At 37.6% G+C, this 15,320-nt stretch overlaps 1 protein-coding gene across 2 annotated transcripts in view; it reads left to right on the top strand.

Annotated features, from left to right (window-relative positions):
• The window catches only part of Stk26 (serine/threonine kinase 26), a 53,166-nt gene extending 37,846 nt beyond the window's left edge, over positions 1-15,320 (top strand). The window contains exons 4-12 of one of the 2 annotated variants that reach the window (XM_048336547.1): positions 3,589-3,645; positions 7,762-7,870; positions 7,964-8,121; positions 9,349-9,534; positions 10,823-10,971; positions 11,963-12,056; positions 12,718-12,780; positions 12,861-12,997; positions 14,312-15,320. In XM_048336547.1, coding sequence (XP_048192504.1) covers positions 3,589-3,645; positions 7,762-7,870; positions 7,964-8,121; positions 9,349-9,534; positions 10,823-10,971; positions 11,963-12,056; positions 12,718-12,780; positions 12,861-12,997; positions 14,312-14,336 — 978 coding nt within the window. In that variant the 3' untranslated portion in view covers positions 14,337-15,320. Of the gene's footprint in view, positions 1-3,588; positions 3,646-7,761; positions 7,871-7,963; positions 8,122-9,348; positions 9,535-10,822; positions 10,972-11,962; positions 12,057-12,717; positions 12,998-14,311 lie in introns of both variants that reach the window. The other variant, XM_048336546.1, reaches the window with a different exon arrangement.

The following is a 15,320-nucleotide window of genomic DNA, read 5'->3' as shown; positions in this document are numbered from 1 at the left end:
GGTAGGCATATATACAATATCCAGTGTGCCAAAATCATATACAGTAACCACGTAGGGTACACCACAGGAATTTCACCTAGAATTTTAAAGATAACGTCAATAGTGGAATCCTCCTGTGTCCTTCTCTCTAGAAATCTTATATGCTATGCTTTCAGTGTGTATAAGACAGATATATCATAACAATTTATTATGTTAGCCATTCTTAATTGTATAGTTCTTGGCATTAAATACATTCACATTATTGTGACCACCACTACTAACCATTTCTAGAGCATTTTTACCAGCTAAAACTGTTCCATCAAACAATAACTATCTTCTTTGCAATTATCATGTCTGACTTTAATCATTCTAGGTAGCTTATATAAGTAGAGTCATAAAGCATTATTGACTTGGATTAATAGACTGCCTACTTAATTCAACATGAATATAATATAATCTTCTCTCAAACAGGTAGAGAAAGTATTTTAAGTGTTGTTTTTCTATGAACATATAAATCCTAACTTCACATTAGTATTTCTCTCTCGCTTTGTCCAAAGGCCTGCTTTAGGGAAAAAAATTACTTGGGTTCCAAGGCTTCAACAGAGTTGATACTTCAAAAACCAGTAATTTGGTAACACAAATGTATTCCCAGTAAATAGTTCAACACTGGAGCAGGTAATATTTAGGTGTTTTGAATTTGGAAATAATTTCTCATTCCCTGCCTGGGCACCCATGAAACACAGTACTTTGAATTCACTCCTTATAACCATTGTTCACGTGTGTAGATTCTCTAACTTAGTTGAGAAGTGGAGTTTTTGCTTCAGGGAGCTCCTGTGCTTACTGTGCTAACTTTAAGGCTATAGCTTCTATTCCCTTGGCTCTTTTGGAATTGTAAGCCAATATACAGAAGGCCATCTTAGGATTTAAAATTATTTAAAAAACAAACCATACTTAAATACCTTCTACTATGCCCAAGTCTTTAAGCAGAAATCCAAGTTAGAAACTCTTACCCCAGGATTATAGCATCTTATTTCTTTGAATTTCTTTTGTTTGTAATGGGTGTTTTCTTTGAGCCTTTGAATCATGGTCAGGACCCAAAACCAATGAGACTTGGTTAAGCTTGCTTGGGCTTGCTACTCTTATACTCTTATCATGTCTCCCGCGGCCCCCCTCCCCCCCCCCCCCCCCCCCCCCCCCCCCCGCGCCTAGGCATTGCTTTAGGCTTATGCCTGTCCCATTCTCCTGGCTACTTGTCTCCAGAAGCCATCAGGCCTGTCTTATCTCCGACGAGTCCTAGTTATGCTGACTAGCTTGTTTACTTGTAGGGAAACTTATTTTCAGATCCAGAAATTGCTTACTTGGAACTCAGCAATATGTACTGCTTTGATGGGTTACATTTCAAGCTTTTTCTATAACTTTTTGGTGACAGTTGGGAGAGTTGGTAAGTATGTATTTTGAATAGGTACACACAGAAAGGCACACATTGTCTTTTGTAAGTTGGAAAACAAATGGTTTCATTTATGTAGACTTGTAACACAAGTTACACACACGATCTGCTCCTAGAATTCTTCCTTCCCCACTATTATGGGAATACTTCTTCATTCCTACTCTAGACATGTGACTCTAAGCTCTTGGTTCCTCTGTTCAAGCTGGTCTGCTAGTGTAGGACAAATGGATGTCACATGCCTGTAATCATAGCATTCAGAAGACTGAGGCAGGATTATGATTTAGAAAGAAACTTAGTAGTGTACAAGTTTGAAGTCAACAAGGGCCACACATAAAGCCCCTCACTCAAAACAAGAAAGATTACTAGAGTGAACAGAGTGGGGGAATACGGTTCCTCTATTCTTACTCTGTACCCTATACTGTATCAGCATCTTGAAAGGAGAATTGTATTGTCGTTTCACTGAGCTCCCCTTTCCCATCCTCCAACTCTAGGTGATATCCCAGCCCCCCACAATGTCAACTCAGCTCTGTGTCTTCAACATTCTACCATGCCTGAGTACTTCATCATTATGTCACTAGAGACCATTCACTGCCTTGATAAACTCCTAGCCCCATGAGATGCTTAGGAATTTTTAATTGAACTCCTGAGTACTTCCCCAGGGAGTTTTGAGTTTGATGGCTCAAGCAGTCGTTTGAGCTCTTCATTCCACACCTGGAGTTGGAGATAGGAGAAATGTATTCCTGGCATCACAAGTTGAAACACAACAGTGAATATATTTTTCCCCTAGAAAAATTGTTACAGTGATTTTCTATTATAGTGATATTCTCTGAGAATCTTCTTGCTATATAATGGATATTGTATGTTAACATTTTCCTGGGATATATCAGGAACCTAGTCATTCTTTTATAAGAAAATACTTGCTTTACACATTCCAAATAGCTTCATTTACAAATGGACCTTTGGAACACAATTCCTTCACAACTTCACTTTTGCCAGTATAGTAAAACCCACCTTTACCACTTTCAGTCAGCTCTGTGGTCTCATAAAATTTCAGAGAATGCCATTCATGAAATGGTATGGAGAGAGGGAGAGATGTCTCTGATATTTCAGCTATCTATGGCTGGGAAAAAGAGGTTAGTGGTTTGTTCCAAAGGGGATTTTTGTGGTTGTTTGTTTGCTTGTTTTGTGTATGTTTTTGTGTGTGTTAGTTTATTTTATGGCCAGTTTTGAGGATCAAACCCAGGACCTCGTGTATGTTACCCTACTACTGAGCTACATTGTAGCCCTCCAATATTTATCTTGTACATCTGTGTGTGACCATACTTGTTTTACAACCTGTATGCATGCATTACCCCCTATGAGTTTTATTGCCTCTTGTTCAGCTTATAATGAAGTTCATTTACTTGGAATGGCTATATGGTTTTTAAACTACCCAGTCCCTTTTACTTATCCATTTACATTAGAGGGGAAGAACAAATCTTTTTTTGTCTGGATTGTATGTATGCACTAATGTTGCTGTTGATTATGGCTTGATAGAAGTTGCAAAACGCATTAAAACCAATTGAGCTAGAAGAAGAGCTCATGTGATTGTCTACATGTGTGAAGCCCTGAGTTCAAATCCCAGGATTGCTCTCCCTCGCCCCCACAAAAAAAACCACCCCAAGAGCAACAATAATAACAGAAAAAACTCAGAAAGTTGCAAATTGAAATAAGGCTAAATCTCTATTGTCTTCCTCTAAAAATGTTTGGAAAGCAATAAAATTTTTCCACATATGTCCACTTACCTCCTTATTCTCCAATGTAACTATCTTTTTCTTTTCAACATTTCCTTCCAAGATAATAATTTAAAATTATGCTCTTGGTTTTTTAAAAATATATACTAAGAGTTTAATACTAACAAACAGTATTTGTATATTTTAGCTATAGCAAAGGCTAAGTTGATTTGCTGGAAGTGTAGACTCAGCACTTTGCTTTCCAGTTTGGAAAGTTCTATGGAAAATATGTATGGTAGATTCTAAGTTAAGTACTTGTAGCAACATTTAAATCTATATTGTGTGATCATCATTATAGATTTGACATGTTTTTTGCTATGTTATTCACATGTTTTTATATGTTATTTTGGATCAAGTTTGTAATTATTAAATTGCTTCATGGCTTTACAGGGTTCCAAATTATGGATAATAATGGAATACCTGGGTGGAGGCTCAGCACTGGATCTTGTGAGTATTTTTATTTTTATGTTTATTTTTTAGTTTTGGTTGGTTGTAGGGCTTGAACTCTGGGCCTGGGCACTGTCCCTGAGTTCTTCAGCTCAAGGTTAGCACTCTACCACTTGAGCCTCAGCCTCACTTTCTATTTTCTGGTGGTTAATGGGAGATAAGGGTCTCGTAGACTTTCCTGCTGGGGCTGGCTTTGATCCCTGATCCACAGAGCCTCCTGAGTAGATAGGATTACAGGCATGAGCCACCCGCGGCTGCCTTGTATTTTTAAATAATGTTTTTAAACACACACCCATCCCCTCAACACACAAAATTTAACTTTTTTCTTTGGAGCCAAGTACGTAGTCACTTTAGTTCATATATTCAAATCAAGCTTTTGTCAGGACCATGACTCTTTATGTGCATCAGCTATACCATACATACATTGCTGACAGTCTAAGAATGTATAAGAAACATAAAGAGCTTAATAAAATTAAGTTTCTCAATTAGGAGTGCTGTGGGCCAGCGTCTGTCAGTTTTGAATTTGACATTGGTGAGTGTTCTTTGAATTAAAAAATCTATCATTGGTGCTGGGCAGTGGTGGCTCATGCTTGTAATCCTAGCTACTCAGGAGGCTGAGATCTGAGGATCACGGTTTGAAGTCAGCCCAGGCAAGAAAGTCCATGAGATTCCTGATCTCCATTTAACTACCAAAAACCCTGGAAGTGAAATGGTGGCTCAAGTGGTAGATTGCTAGCTTTGAGGAAAGAAACTCAGGTATAGCACTCAGGCCCTGAGTTCAAGCCCCAAGAGTGGCACCCTGCCTCCCCCTCCACATAATTGGGGTAATTGTCACCAAAGATGATTATGAACTGAAGTGTTCCACCCAAATTCACTGTGCAAATCTTAATCCCTGATATGGTGGTATTCAAAGGTAAGGCCTTTGGAAAAGAATTCTATCATAATGACAGAGCCCTCAGAAATGACACCAGTGTCCTTACCAAGTGATCTAACAAGTTTCTAAGGAGCCTGAAACCCTGAGTTCAAACCCTAATACTGCCAACAAAAGAAGAAGAAGAAAATTCAAGGAAAAAAAATAAGATGAAAAGGCAACTTATAGAGTTGAGCAAATTAATTGAGCACACAAATGATAAATAGGGATTTACAAACTAAGCAGACCTTGACTTATTTTTATAAATAGTTTTATGAGAACACTGCCACATCTATGGAAAAACAAAAGACAATTGGATCAATTCAAAGAATGAAAACCTTTGCTGTTTTTTTCTCATCACTATCAGCAGGCTGAAAGAAATATTTTACCTACCAGGTTTGAGGCAATTTTCTGTGTGATATGGACTCAGAAAACCTTACTGTACCACTTTCCCTGCCCTGTCATGTAGTCTTCACTCCCATCGTCTTTCAGCACTTAAGGGAAATTTTATTTGAAATTTTGAACTGAAAATATAACAAGTTCCAGAATCTTTAGGAGGGCTGGGAATGTGGCTTAGTGCTAGAATGCTTGCCTAGCATGCATGATTCCTTAGTACCACATAAATAGAAAAAGCCAGAACTGGCACTGTGGCTCAAGTGGTAAACTGCTAGTCTTCAACAAAAAAAGCTCAGGGACAGTGTTCAGGCCCTGAGTTCAAGCCCAGGACTGGCAAGCAATACAGAACAACAACAACAATGAAAAAGAATCTTTAGGATCATTTTGTTATTTGGGTTTTCTGTGTGTGTGTGTGTGTGTGTGTGTGTGTGTGTGTGTGTGTGTTTTCTGGGGTGTGTGTGTGTGTGTGTGTGTCTGTGTCTGTGTCTGTGTGCGCGCCTGTTCTGGAGCTTGAACTTGGGGTCCGGGCACTGTTTAAGCTTTTGTGCTGGGATTGCAGGTACGAGCCACCCATGCCTGGCCCTTTTTGTTTGTTTTAACTTAAATAATTAATTTTTTTCTGTATTAGGTAGTATATACACTGACTTCTCCAGGCCACATTTACAAACTTCAGAGAACAAAAAGCTTCTTGTATGAATCTTGTCCATTTTTTTAAGTAACCAAGGATATACCTTCTTGATCCCTGCTACCATTTAATCACCAGGTGATATGAAATCCCAATATTAAGTAATATGATGTTTGTGCATCAGTTATTTGGTACTTCCTCAGAATTTCATTACCAGCCATCACTAACATGTCTCATTTTCACCTTTGAATGATTTTTAATCACTACTGTTTAAATAGAAACGTTTAGGGTGGAAGTTGATAGATTTGCAAGTAAATAGATAACATTACCTAGGAAAGGGATGATTGAATTACAGACATCCCTGGAGTATTCTGCATAACCAGACCACAGTTCATATGAAATAGTGAGACTAAAATATAGGTTCTATTTTAAGCTGTGAAATTTCAACATGAAAGTGCCCTTTATTCTGTATAAATATGGCATTCATGAAAGATGAAATACACAAGGTGGCAAAGAGCTGCGAATCCCTCCCAGTGTGAGGTAGAGTGGACAGTGTTTGATTTTTCAGCACCTTGTCCCTCCTTCCAGCAAACAGAACTCTACCTCTCACTTTCCCTTCCCACCCTTTCCTGTAATAATACTGTACAGTCCACTGTGTATGCTTTATGAGGTACCAGAATTTGAAAATAACCATGTATTTTAAAGAGAGATTTTCAGATATTCCATTACAAGTTCTTCTGAAACCTAATCATTGCTTTCCTTGTATTCCACTTAGAACTGCTGGCTTTCGCACAGGCAGGGTTAGGGAAGAGAAGGGAAATGTGTTACATTTATTTGAAAAATAATCATTTCTCCATGATTTGAATTTTTTTTTTACAATAAAAGTCTGAATCATTTAATTATTGCACTCTGGCTAACTTAAAATGTACTTCTTTAAAAGGCTCTACTCCTCACAATATTATTAATACATACAAAATAGCAAGAACGGTGTTTCGTTGGCCTGAATGATCAAGTTGTTTTTGATTTAAAAATCAAGTCAGAGCCAGTAGCTAGTATTGGGGATTGAACTCTGGGTCTGAATGCTGTTAGCTTGTTCACTCAGGGCTGGTGCTCTACAACTTGAATCACAGCTCCATTTCTGGCTTTTTGGTGATTAATTGGAGATAAAATTCTCACGGACTTTTTTTTTTTTGTCGTGGCTGGCTTTATGTAAACTGTGATTCTCAGATCTCAGCTTTCTGAGTAACTAGAGTTATAGGCATGAGCCTGTAACACCGGACTGATAGCTAGTGACTTTCAATACCAAATGACGCAATTTAAGTAGCTGCTCTATTTTTTTCCATCTGAAAAAAAGATACATAGATCAGTCATCATTTACACATATTTCTTCAATCTTTGTTGAAAATTTCAAGAACTTCAGAATTTGGAGTCAGGGGCTGGGAATATGGCCTAGTGGCAAGAGTGCTTGCCTTGTATACATGAAGCCCTGGGTTCGATTCCCCAGCACCACATATATAGAAAATGGCTAGAAGGGGCACTGTGGCTCAAGTGGCAGAGTGCTAGCCTTGAGCAAAAAGAAGCCAGGGACAGTGCTCAGGCCCTGAGTCCAAGCCCCAGGACTAGCCAAAAAAAAAAAAAAAAAAAAAAAAAAACCAAAAAACAAAAAACGGAATTTGGAGTCAGTATCTATGTAAAGTGTTTGTGTGCTCTTGGTTTTTTGGAGTTTTTTTGTGGGTTTTTTTTTTGCCAGTCCTGGGACTTGAACTCAGGGCCTGAACACTGTCCCTGGCTTCTTTTTGCTCAAGGCTAGCACTCTACCTCTTGAGCCAGAGTGCCACTTCTGGCTTTTTCTCTTTATGTGGTGCTGAGGAATGGAACTCAGGGCTTCATGCATGCAAGGCAAGCACTCTACCACTAGGCCACATTCCCAGCCAGTTTGTGTGATCTTTGAAGATTAACTTTTACATTTAATCCCTGAGACTTTCATTCATTTAGCCCATTGATAAAAACTGTTTCGTTTTCTTTTCTATTTTAAACAAATATCCTCATTTGTTCAAATGTTAGCTTAATAAACAGCAATTTTATTTATCTAAGCGATGCCCTACTTTTATAGCTATCGATTTTCTGTTTCATTTCTCCAAGTTTTTCAATGTATCTGAATATAAGTCTGTTTTTCCTCTTTAAGCTACGAGCTGGTCCATTTGATGAGTTCCAGATTGCGACCATGCTAAAAGAGATTTTGAAGGGTCTGGACTATCTGCATTCTGAAAAGAAAATTCATCGTGACATAAAAGGTACACAGCAGTCGAATACGGACGTGAGAAAAATAGATGCATTCTGAGGAAACTGAGGGCTCCTTTTTTTTCTGTTTTTGCTTTGCTCTCTAGCTGCCAATGTCTTGCTCTCAGAACAAGGAGACGTTAAACTTGCTGACTTTGGAGTTGCTGGCCAGCTGACTGATACACAAATTAAAAGAAACACCTTTGTGGGAACTCCATTTTGGATGGCTCCTGAAGTTATCCAACAGTCAGCGTATGACTCAAAAGTAATGTATCACTTGGAGAAATGGTTTTATTTTTATTAATTCATTTTATATCACATACTATCTGAGTTAATGACCTGCTCTGTTTTTCCTTACTTTCTGAGTGTGTCTTTAAGGAAGAATTATGTCATATTTTCTGAGTCAGCATAAATTCCCTTCATGTTGGTAATATTTGAACCCTATTCATTTCAGTGGCTTTCAATCCTACTTGGATAATATCCAAAGTCCTTTTGGGGATGTACAAAGATCTACAGGGTGTGACCATAGTCTCTTTCTCCAATCTTATCTCTTAGCAACCTCTTCTGGACTTTTCTGCTTCAGCCATAATGGCTTTGTTGGTCCCCAAACACAGCAGTACAGTCTGGCCTCAGGACCTTTGTTCTTATCTTTCTTTGCCTGAAATACCCTTCCACCCAATTAAGTCTCTGCTTGTATATTGTCTACACAGATGTTGTTCCCAGCCATCCTATGTAAATGTATAGCTCTCTTAATCCTATCCTCCATTCTTCCCTTGCTGTACTTTATGGTTTCCTTCATAGAATCTAGTACCATTGGCCATTCTAATATTTATTAATCTGTCTGCCTTACTTACTACTTGAATCTTCCATGTCTAGAATGGTGCCCAAAACAAAATATAAAAGTCTATTTTTTTGTGTATGCCAATCATGAGATTCAAACTTAGGGCCTTGTAATATTGCTTGACTTTTTAGCTCAAGGCTACCACTCTATCACTTGAGCCAGAACTCTACTTCAAGCTGGTCACTTGGAGATAAGTCTTTTGGAGTTTTCTGCCCAGACTGGTTGTGAACCACAATCCTCAGATTTTTTTTTTTTTTTTTTTTTTTTGGCCAGTCCTGGGCCTTGGACTCAGGGCCTGAGCACTGTCCCTGGCTTCTTCCCGCTCAAGGCTAGCACTCCGCCACTTGAGCCACAGCGCCGCTTCTGGCCGTTTTTCTGTATATGTGGTGCTGGGGAATCGAACCTAGGGCCTCGTGTATCCGAGGCAGGCACTTTTGCCACTAGGCTATCTCCCCAGCCCCACAATCCTCAGATTTTAGCATCCTAAATAGCGATGATTACAGGTGCACCCCACCAGCACCTGCCTGGCTCAACCATTTTTAAAACGTAAATTGTGTTAAAACTTATTAACACCACATTTTTACAGGTTTTCTTTTGCCAGTATGCTGGAATAGAGTTTCAAGGTAACGTACTTTTCATTTTTTACTTTAGGCTGACATTTGGTCCTTGGGAATTACTGCTATTGAGCTCGCCAAAGGAGAGCCACCAAACTCCGATATGCATCCAATGAGAGTTCTGTTTCTTATTCCCAAAAACAATCCTCCAACTCTTATTGGAGACTTTAGTAAGTCCTTTAAGGAGTTCATTGATGCTTGCCTGAATAAAGATCCATCATTTGTGAGTATATATTGCTATCACTATCTCTGCTATTATTAGATCTGCTTATAAGAAAGGAAGCATTTCTTACAGCCGAGAACCATATACAAACTGCTCTTCCCTTCTGTATTCCTATTAACTTCTTAACCAACTCCTTAGTTGCTTTTCTCCTTCCTCTCAGGAGAAAGTTCTTTTAAGTCTTTTTCTGGGTCCCAAGCTTCCTATTTGTTCTATTAATCATTCCCTTTTTCTTTCAAGGAGAAAAGTTTGAGAACATTTTTTTTGCTAGTCCAGGTCCTGAGCACTGCCTCTGGCTTCTTTTTGCTCAAGGCTAGCATTCTATCACTTGAGCCCCAGCACCACTTCTGGCTTTTTCTATATATGTGATGCTGAGGAATTGAACCCAGGGCTTCATGCATGCTAGGCAAGTCCTCTACTGCTAAGCCATATTCCCAGCCCCGAGAACATTTATTTTATATTGTTCAATTAAAGTACTTGTATAAATAGTCACAATGACTTTTTTCAAATCCCTTTTCATTTTTCACGCAAGCTACGTGTATATTTAACTAATTTGTTTAATGCTTAGAAATTCCAACATGAAGTTTTTACCCCTCAGATATTTTAGTAAGCTTCTCCTTTACTTGGCAAGTTTCCTCCTTATTTTACTATTGTTGAAATGATGGTGCATTATGACTTGTAGAGACTACAAATGTTTGCAAATTGTTTAAATTTAATATAAATATTTTTAAGTTGAAAATAAACACTCTGATATTAAACAAATATTGGAGGAAACGTTATCACCTCACATTTGCTGTTCATACGTAGATGCTTGATAGAGTTGGCATTGTAAGATAGAGGAAAATAATAATAAAAGCAGGGGGTCATAAAATGAGTGCAGATAATAACTACAGTCTTACTAGTTTTTGTCCTGTTTTTCAATTTACATGAAATGCACTAAAAGTTTTAAAGCATTATTTTGAGATACTTTTAAATGCTTAATCCTTAGCACATATTGCTCTGCTATTGAGAAAGCCGTGGTCTGGCTGGTTTGCTGGCAGGTAGGCTTTCTGCTACCCACTGGACTTTAACAACGTGGGGTACCAAAGCAGTGAATGTAAATGTGATTGCCTTGAGCCACTTTGAAAATAGAAGTAACTATTTTCTTATAGCATCTTAATTATTTTCATATATATGTATCGGTTCTTATATTGCAGCTTAATAAAATTCAAATGCCCTTTTAAACCATCCTTTGCAATCATAAAGAGCCTTGAAATAGTCATATAACCTTTATTTCATTTTTTTGCTTTAGCGTCCTACAGCTAAAGAACTTTTGAAACACAAATTCATTGTCAAAAATTCCAAGAAGACTTCTTATCTGACCGAGCTGATTGATCGATTTAAGAGATGGAAGGCAGAAGGACACAGTGATGAAGAATCTGATTCGGAGGGCTCTGATTCGTATGTATAAATTCTTCTTTCTTTCTTTCTTTCTTTTTAACATAGGTAGCCCATTTTAATGTTCCACATTTTAAAACAATGATCCAGCATGCTTACTCTAGCATAAAATGCAGAGCACACTGTTTCAGAATCTGGAAAAGTCCTTTTCAGTCACTGTTGGTGGAATACAATAAATTTGAAAACAGAATAGTTTCACTTTTAAATGGTCTTGGTCTAACCCCTAGTGGATACTTGAGTATATTACAAAATTTTGGAATAAGATTTGATTAAAGGTGCTATATTAGTTTGCAATGAGTAATGAGGAGCTATATTTTCATATACTTTCGTGGCAACTGCATAATCCCTCTGGAGAACAGACCTACCGGCATTTCCTACCTCTTGGCTGTGTATCAAACTGTGAATAGATTGGTACACTAAAAATATTCATTTATATGTATTTATCACCTGAAAAAAGTTGATGTTGTTTAATGTCCACATTTATAGTAATAATTCAACATCTCAGTCCCTATCTTAATTTTGGCCAGAAGAGTTTGTAGGCTATGCCAGAATTTATTCTTCTAGTAGATGAACAGGAACAAAGGCAATAAATAACAAATTTGTTTAGCTAATATTCTCAGATTCCTGCATATATTAAAAATGCCCAAAATTTCTCCGGTTAAAATATTTTTAGGTCGTTTAGACATGTTCTACTCATAGTTGGCTATAGCTGCCCATGATCCAATAAAACCTGATTCAGCCTGGGAACTGGTAGGGGTCTGGCATCTCTGTATGTAGGGGGTCTCTATATAGGATTAGAATTGAGCAATATTGCTACTCTTTGGAAAAATGTAATTTCCCCCAGAAAGTGAGATCAAATGCTTTCTAAAATTAGACCATGAGATTTTAAACATTGAAGTAATCATCTCTTCAGATACTGCCTGCATTGATTTGGTGTTTTTAGCTTGCTGAATTATTTAGGAATCTATAAAGATATCATTGGCAATCTCTTTAGGGAATCCACCAGCAAGGAAAGTAATGTTCATCCTGAATGGAGTTTCACCACTGTGCGAAAGAAGCCCGATCCAAAGAAACTGCAGAATGGGGCGGTATGGACCTGATCACTTCCTCTTGATAGATGCTTGCAAACAGTGTAGTGGGAGTATCTAGTGGTAGTGATGGTTGTTTTGTTCCAGTACTAGGGCTTGCACTCAGGCCCTCACTCTCTTGCTTAGCTTTTGCGTTCAAGGCTGGTGTTCAACCACTTGAGCCATACCTCCAGTTTCTGCTTTTTCTTTTGGATGTGTCTGCCCAAGCTGCCTTCAGACTGGGTTGCTCAGATCGCAGCCTCCTGAGTAGTTAAGAATACAGGTGCTGCCTGACTGTATTGGGGTTGTGATATGCAAAATGGTTAGAATTTAATACCCCTACCTACCTGTCTTACTATGTAGATAGCATGCTTCATTTATCATTAGTTTTGAACTAATTAAGAAAACATAATAGAAGTCATTTGAATGGCCATTGGTATTGTCAATGTGCATTTCATACAGAGATAAATAAGCCCAAGTAATCATAGATAATCTATTCATGAAGTTAGAGGCCCTGCTGGTTGATGGATGGGAGTTAGTGACAGGAAGAATGGGAACTTGCCTTATCTTAGGTCTTTGGAGAGGGAAATTCAAATTACCTCCCATTTGTTACAGAGTAACTAAGAAAAACTTGAATGATTATTTTAATTTCATGGATGTCATCTGTATTATTTATTTAAAGGAGCAAGATTTTGTGCAAACTCTGAGCTGTTTGTCCATGATCATCACACCTGCGTTTGCTGAAGTAAGTGTGGGTTCTTTAACGTTGGCTATCAATTTTAAGTCCTATAATATATTCAATGTTATGCCATCAATCTTTCTTAGCTTAAACAGCAAGATGAGAACAATGCAAGCAGGAATCAGGCAATTGAAGAACTGGAGAAAAGCATTGCAGTGGCTGAGGCCACCTGTCCAGGCATCACAGATAAAATGGTGAAGAAATTAATCGAAAAATTTCAAAAGTAAGTTTGAAGTGTCATTTTTTGGAAGAAAAATATTGCTATTCTGTCGGCTGTGAATGTATAGTACTTTGTAATTTAATGCGATCATTTCAGTTATTCGTACAAACACCCTTTCTAAGAGCAGTATGCTTGAAAATGGCTTTATGTCCACCTTAATCAATAATTTTTGGAATTCTAATTTTCCTACATAACAGGTAGGTTTGCATTAACTGGGATGGCCTGGCTTTTCTCTTTCTCTGCTCGCAGGGGCATGGGGTAATGGTCTTTGAGCCTTACTCGGGCTCTTGTAAACTTGATTTAGGAATACTTACATTCTTGCTAGTGTCTCCACAAGTAGAGAAATACCACTATTTGTATAGTATAAGAACTCAAGTTCCTATGTTTGAATGCATATAAAAATTTAAGAATCAGATATGTTAGTGCATGCTTATAATCCTAACACTCAAGAGATGGAAGGAGGAGGATTTGAGTTCTAGGCTACCCTAGGCTACATAACTGACATTATCTCAATTTTTTAAAATAAAGGCCTGAAGAACAAATTTTAGGTCAAGGATCCCAGTCCAGACAATAATTAGTACTTATATATGACTTCAATTTCTATGCTGTTTCTTGAACTATTTCGTTTGGTTTTATTGTAAAAAGTTCTTACATTTGCTGGTCATTGGTGGTTCATACCTGTACTTGTAGCTACTCAGGAGGCTGAGATCTTAGGATAACAGTTTGAAGCCATCCAGAGCAGCAAAGTCCATGAGATATTTACCTGCAATTAACCAACAAAACCCAGAAATGGAGCTCTGGCTCAAAAAAGTCAAGTGAGACTACAAGGTCCTGAGTTCAAGTCCCAGTACTGGCACCAAAAAAAAAAAAAGAAAAGAAAAATCATTCTTACATTTAATTTTAAGATTATTTTTCTAAGCACAATTTGTATTTAAATGAACATATTCAACCTTTACCTTAATAGTTATGAAGTGATCATCTTATTATACCTTTAGATTTCATTGTATTCATGATGCCAACTAGAATGAAGATGAACTACATGGCATGTAAAATCAAACACTAGACAAAACAAAACTTTCATTCCAATAAAGCCTCTTACATTCATAAGCTAACACCCTCTGAAAATCCCTGTGTTTGAATGGGAAAGTACCATCTGTTATTCCAGTTAGCAAACCAATCAGTTGGAAGATGTGAAATCAGATACTGAAAGGACTTCAGCAAAAGCACTTCCTTTGCTGAGTCTGTTCCTTCATTGCAGACTTCTTTTAAGTGATGAATATGAACATGCATAACCAATTGAAGTATCTAATTTCATAGGTGTTCTGCAGAAGAGTCCTCCTAAGAAATTTCTTGTTGCTTGGCTTCTGTTTCATATGAAATCAGAGAATCCCACCAAAGTTACTTCAAGCTTAACAATGCTTAACTGATGCGTTCCATGTGCCTTTTGGATCTTTGCAACATGCAAGATTTAGAAGAAGTTATTCAACTATTTTGTGATGGTGTTTATCATTTTATATTTTAAAGAGATTATTTTGTAAGGAATACCTTTTAATACTATAGTTTCACCTGTATTGTAGTAAATTTCAGGGTACAGTTTGGCTTTTAGGTATCATTTCTTCAGTTACTAGGATGAATACCTTTTGTGCTTTAAACTTCAGTTAACTGTACACTCATGGTTCATACAGGTCTTTCAAAGTCATCATTAATGGTCATCTTTTATAAAACTTCAAACAGCGTTTTTTTTTTTTACACAAGCATGTTCTTAAAGTGACTATTTGTAGGGAGGTAGAAGTAAGTCATACCTCCTAAAAAACAGAGGCTTTTACTAAACTCATAGACATGAAATCTAGAAAAGTGTTGACTTCTACCAAGTTATTTTGAAACCCAGGCAGACCACCTCAGTGAGTATCACATCAAAAGAAGTAGTTCTTTGTGCACAGTGTTTATCTTCTGTTTCAGATGGAAGAGGCAACTATTATTTAATATGCTGTGAGACACTTAAAGCAATATCTTTTAGCCAGGGATGGATTTTCAGTAATACTAGAGGAGTTTGGCTTCATTTCTTTAAATCTTCAACTCATCAGATTGGAGCCCCATAGTTCTTGAAGAAACCATAACATTTATTATATTCTGGGATTCTCAGAACTTTAGATCGTCGTGTAATTAAATACCTAATCAACGAGTATGAATACAATTTTAACACCAGCATCTTTTTTTCCCTGGTCTTGAGGCTTGACCTCAGGGCCTGGATGCTGTCCCTGAGCTTCAGCTGTTCAAGGTTATCACTCTACCACTTGAGCTACAGAGCCACTTCTGGCCTTTTGTG

This window comes from Perognathus longimembris, chromosome 28, assembly GCF_023159225.1.
Source record: "Perognathus longimembris pacificus isolate PPM17 chromosome 28, ASM2315922v1, whole genome shotgun sequence".
Classification (NCBI taxonomy): domain Eukaryota; kingdom Metazoa; phylum Chordata; class Mammalia; order Rodentia; family Heteromyidae; genus Perognathus; species Perognathus longimembris.
Note: the sequence above shows the minus strand (reverse complement) of the source record. Positions and strands in the feature narration are given on the sequence as shown.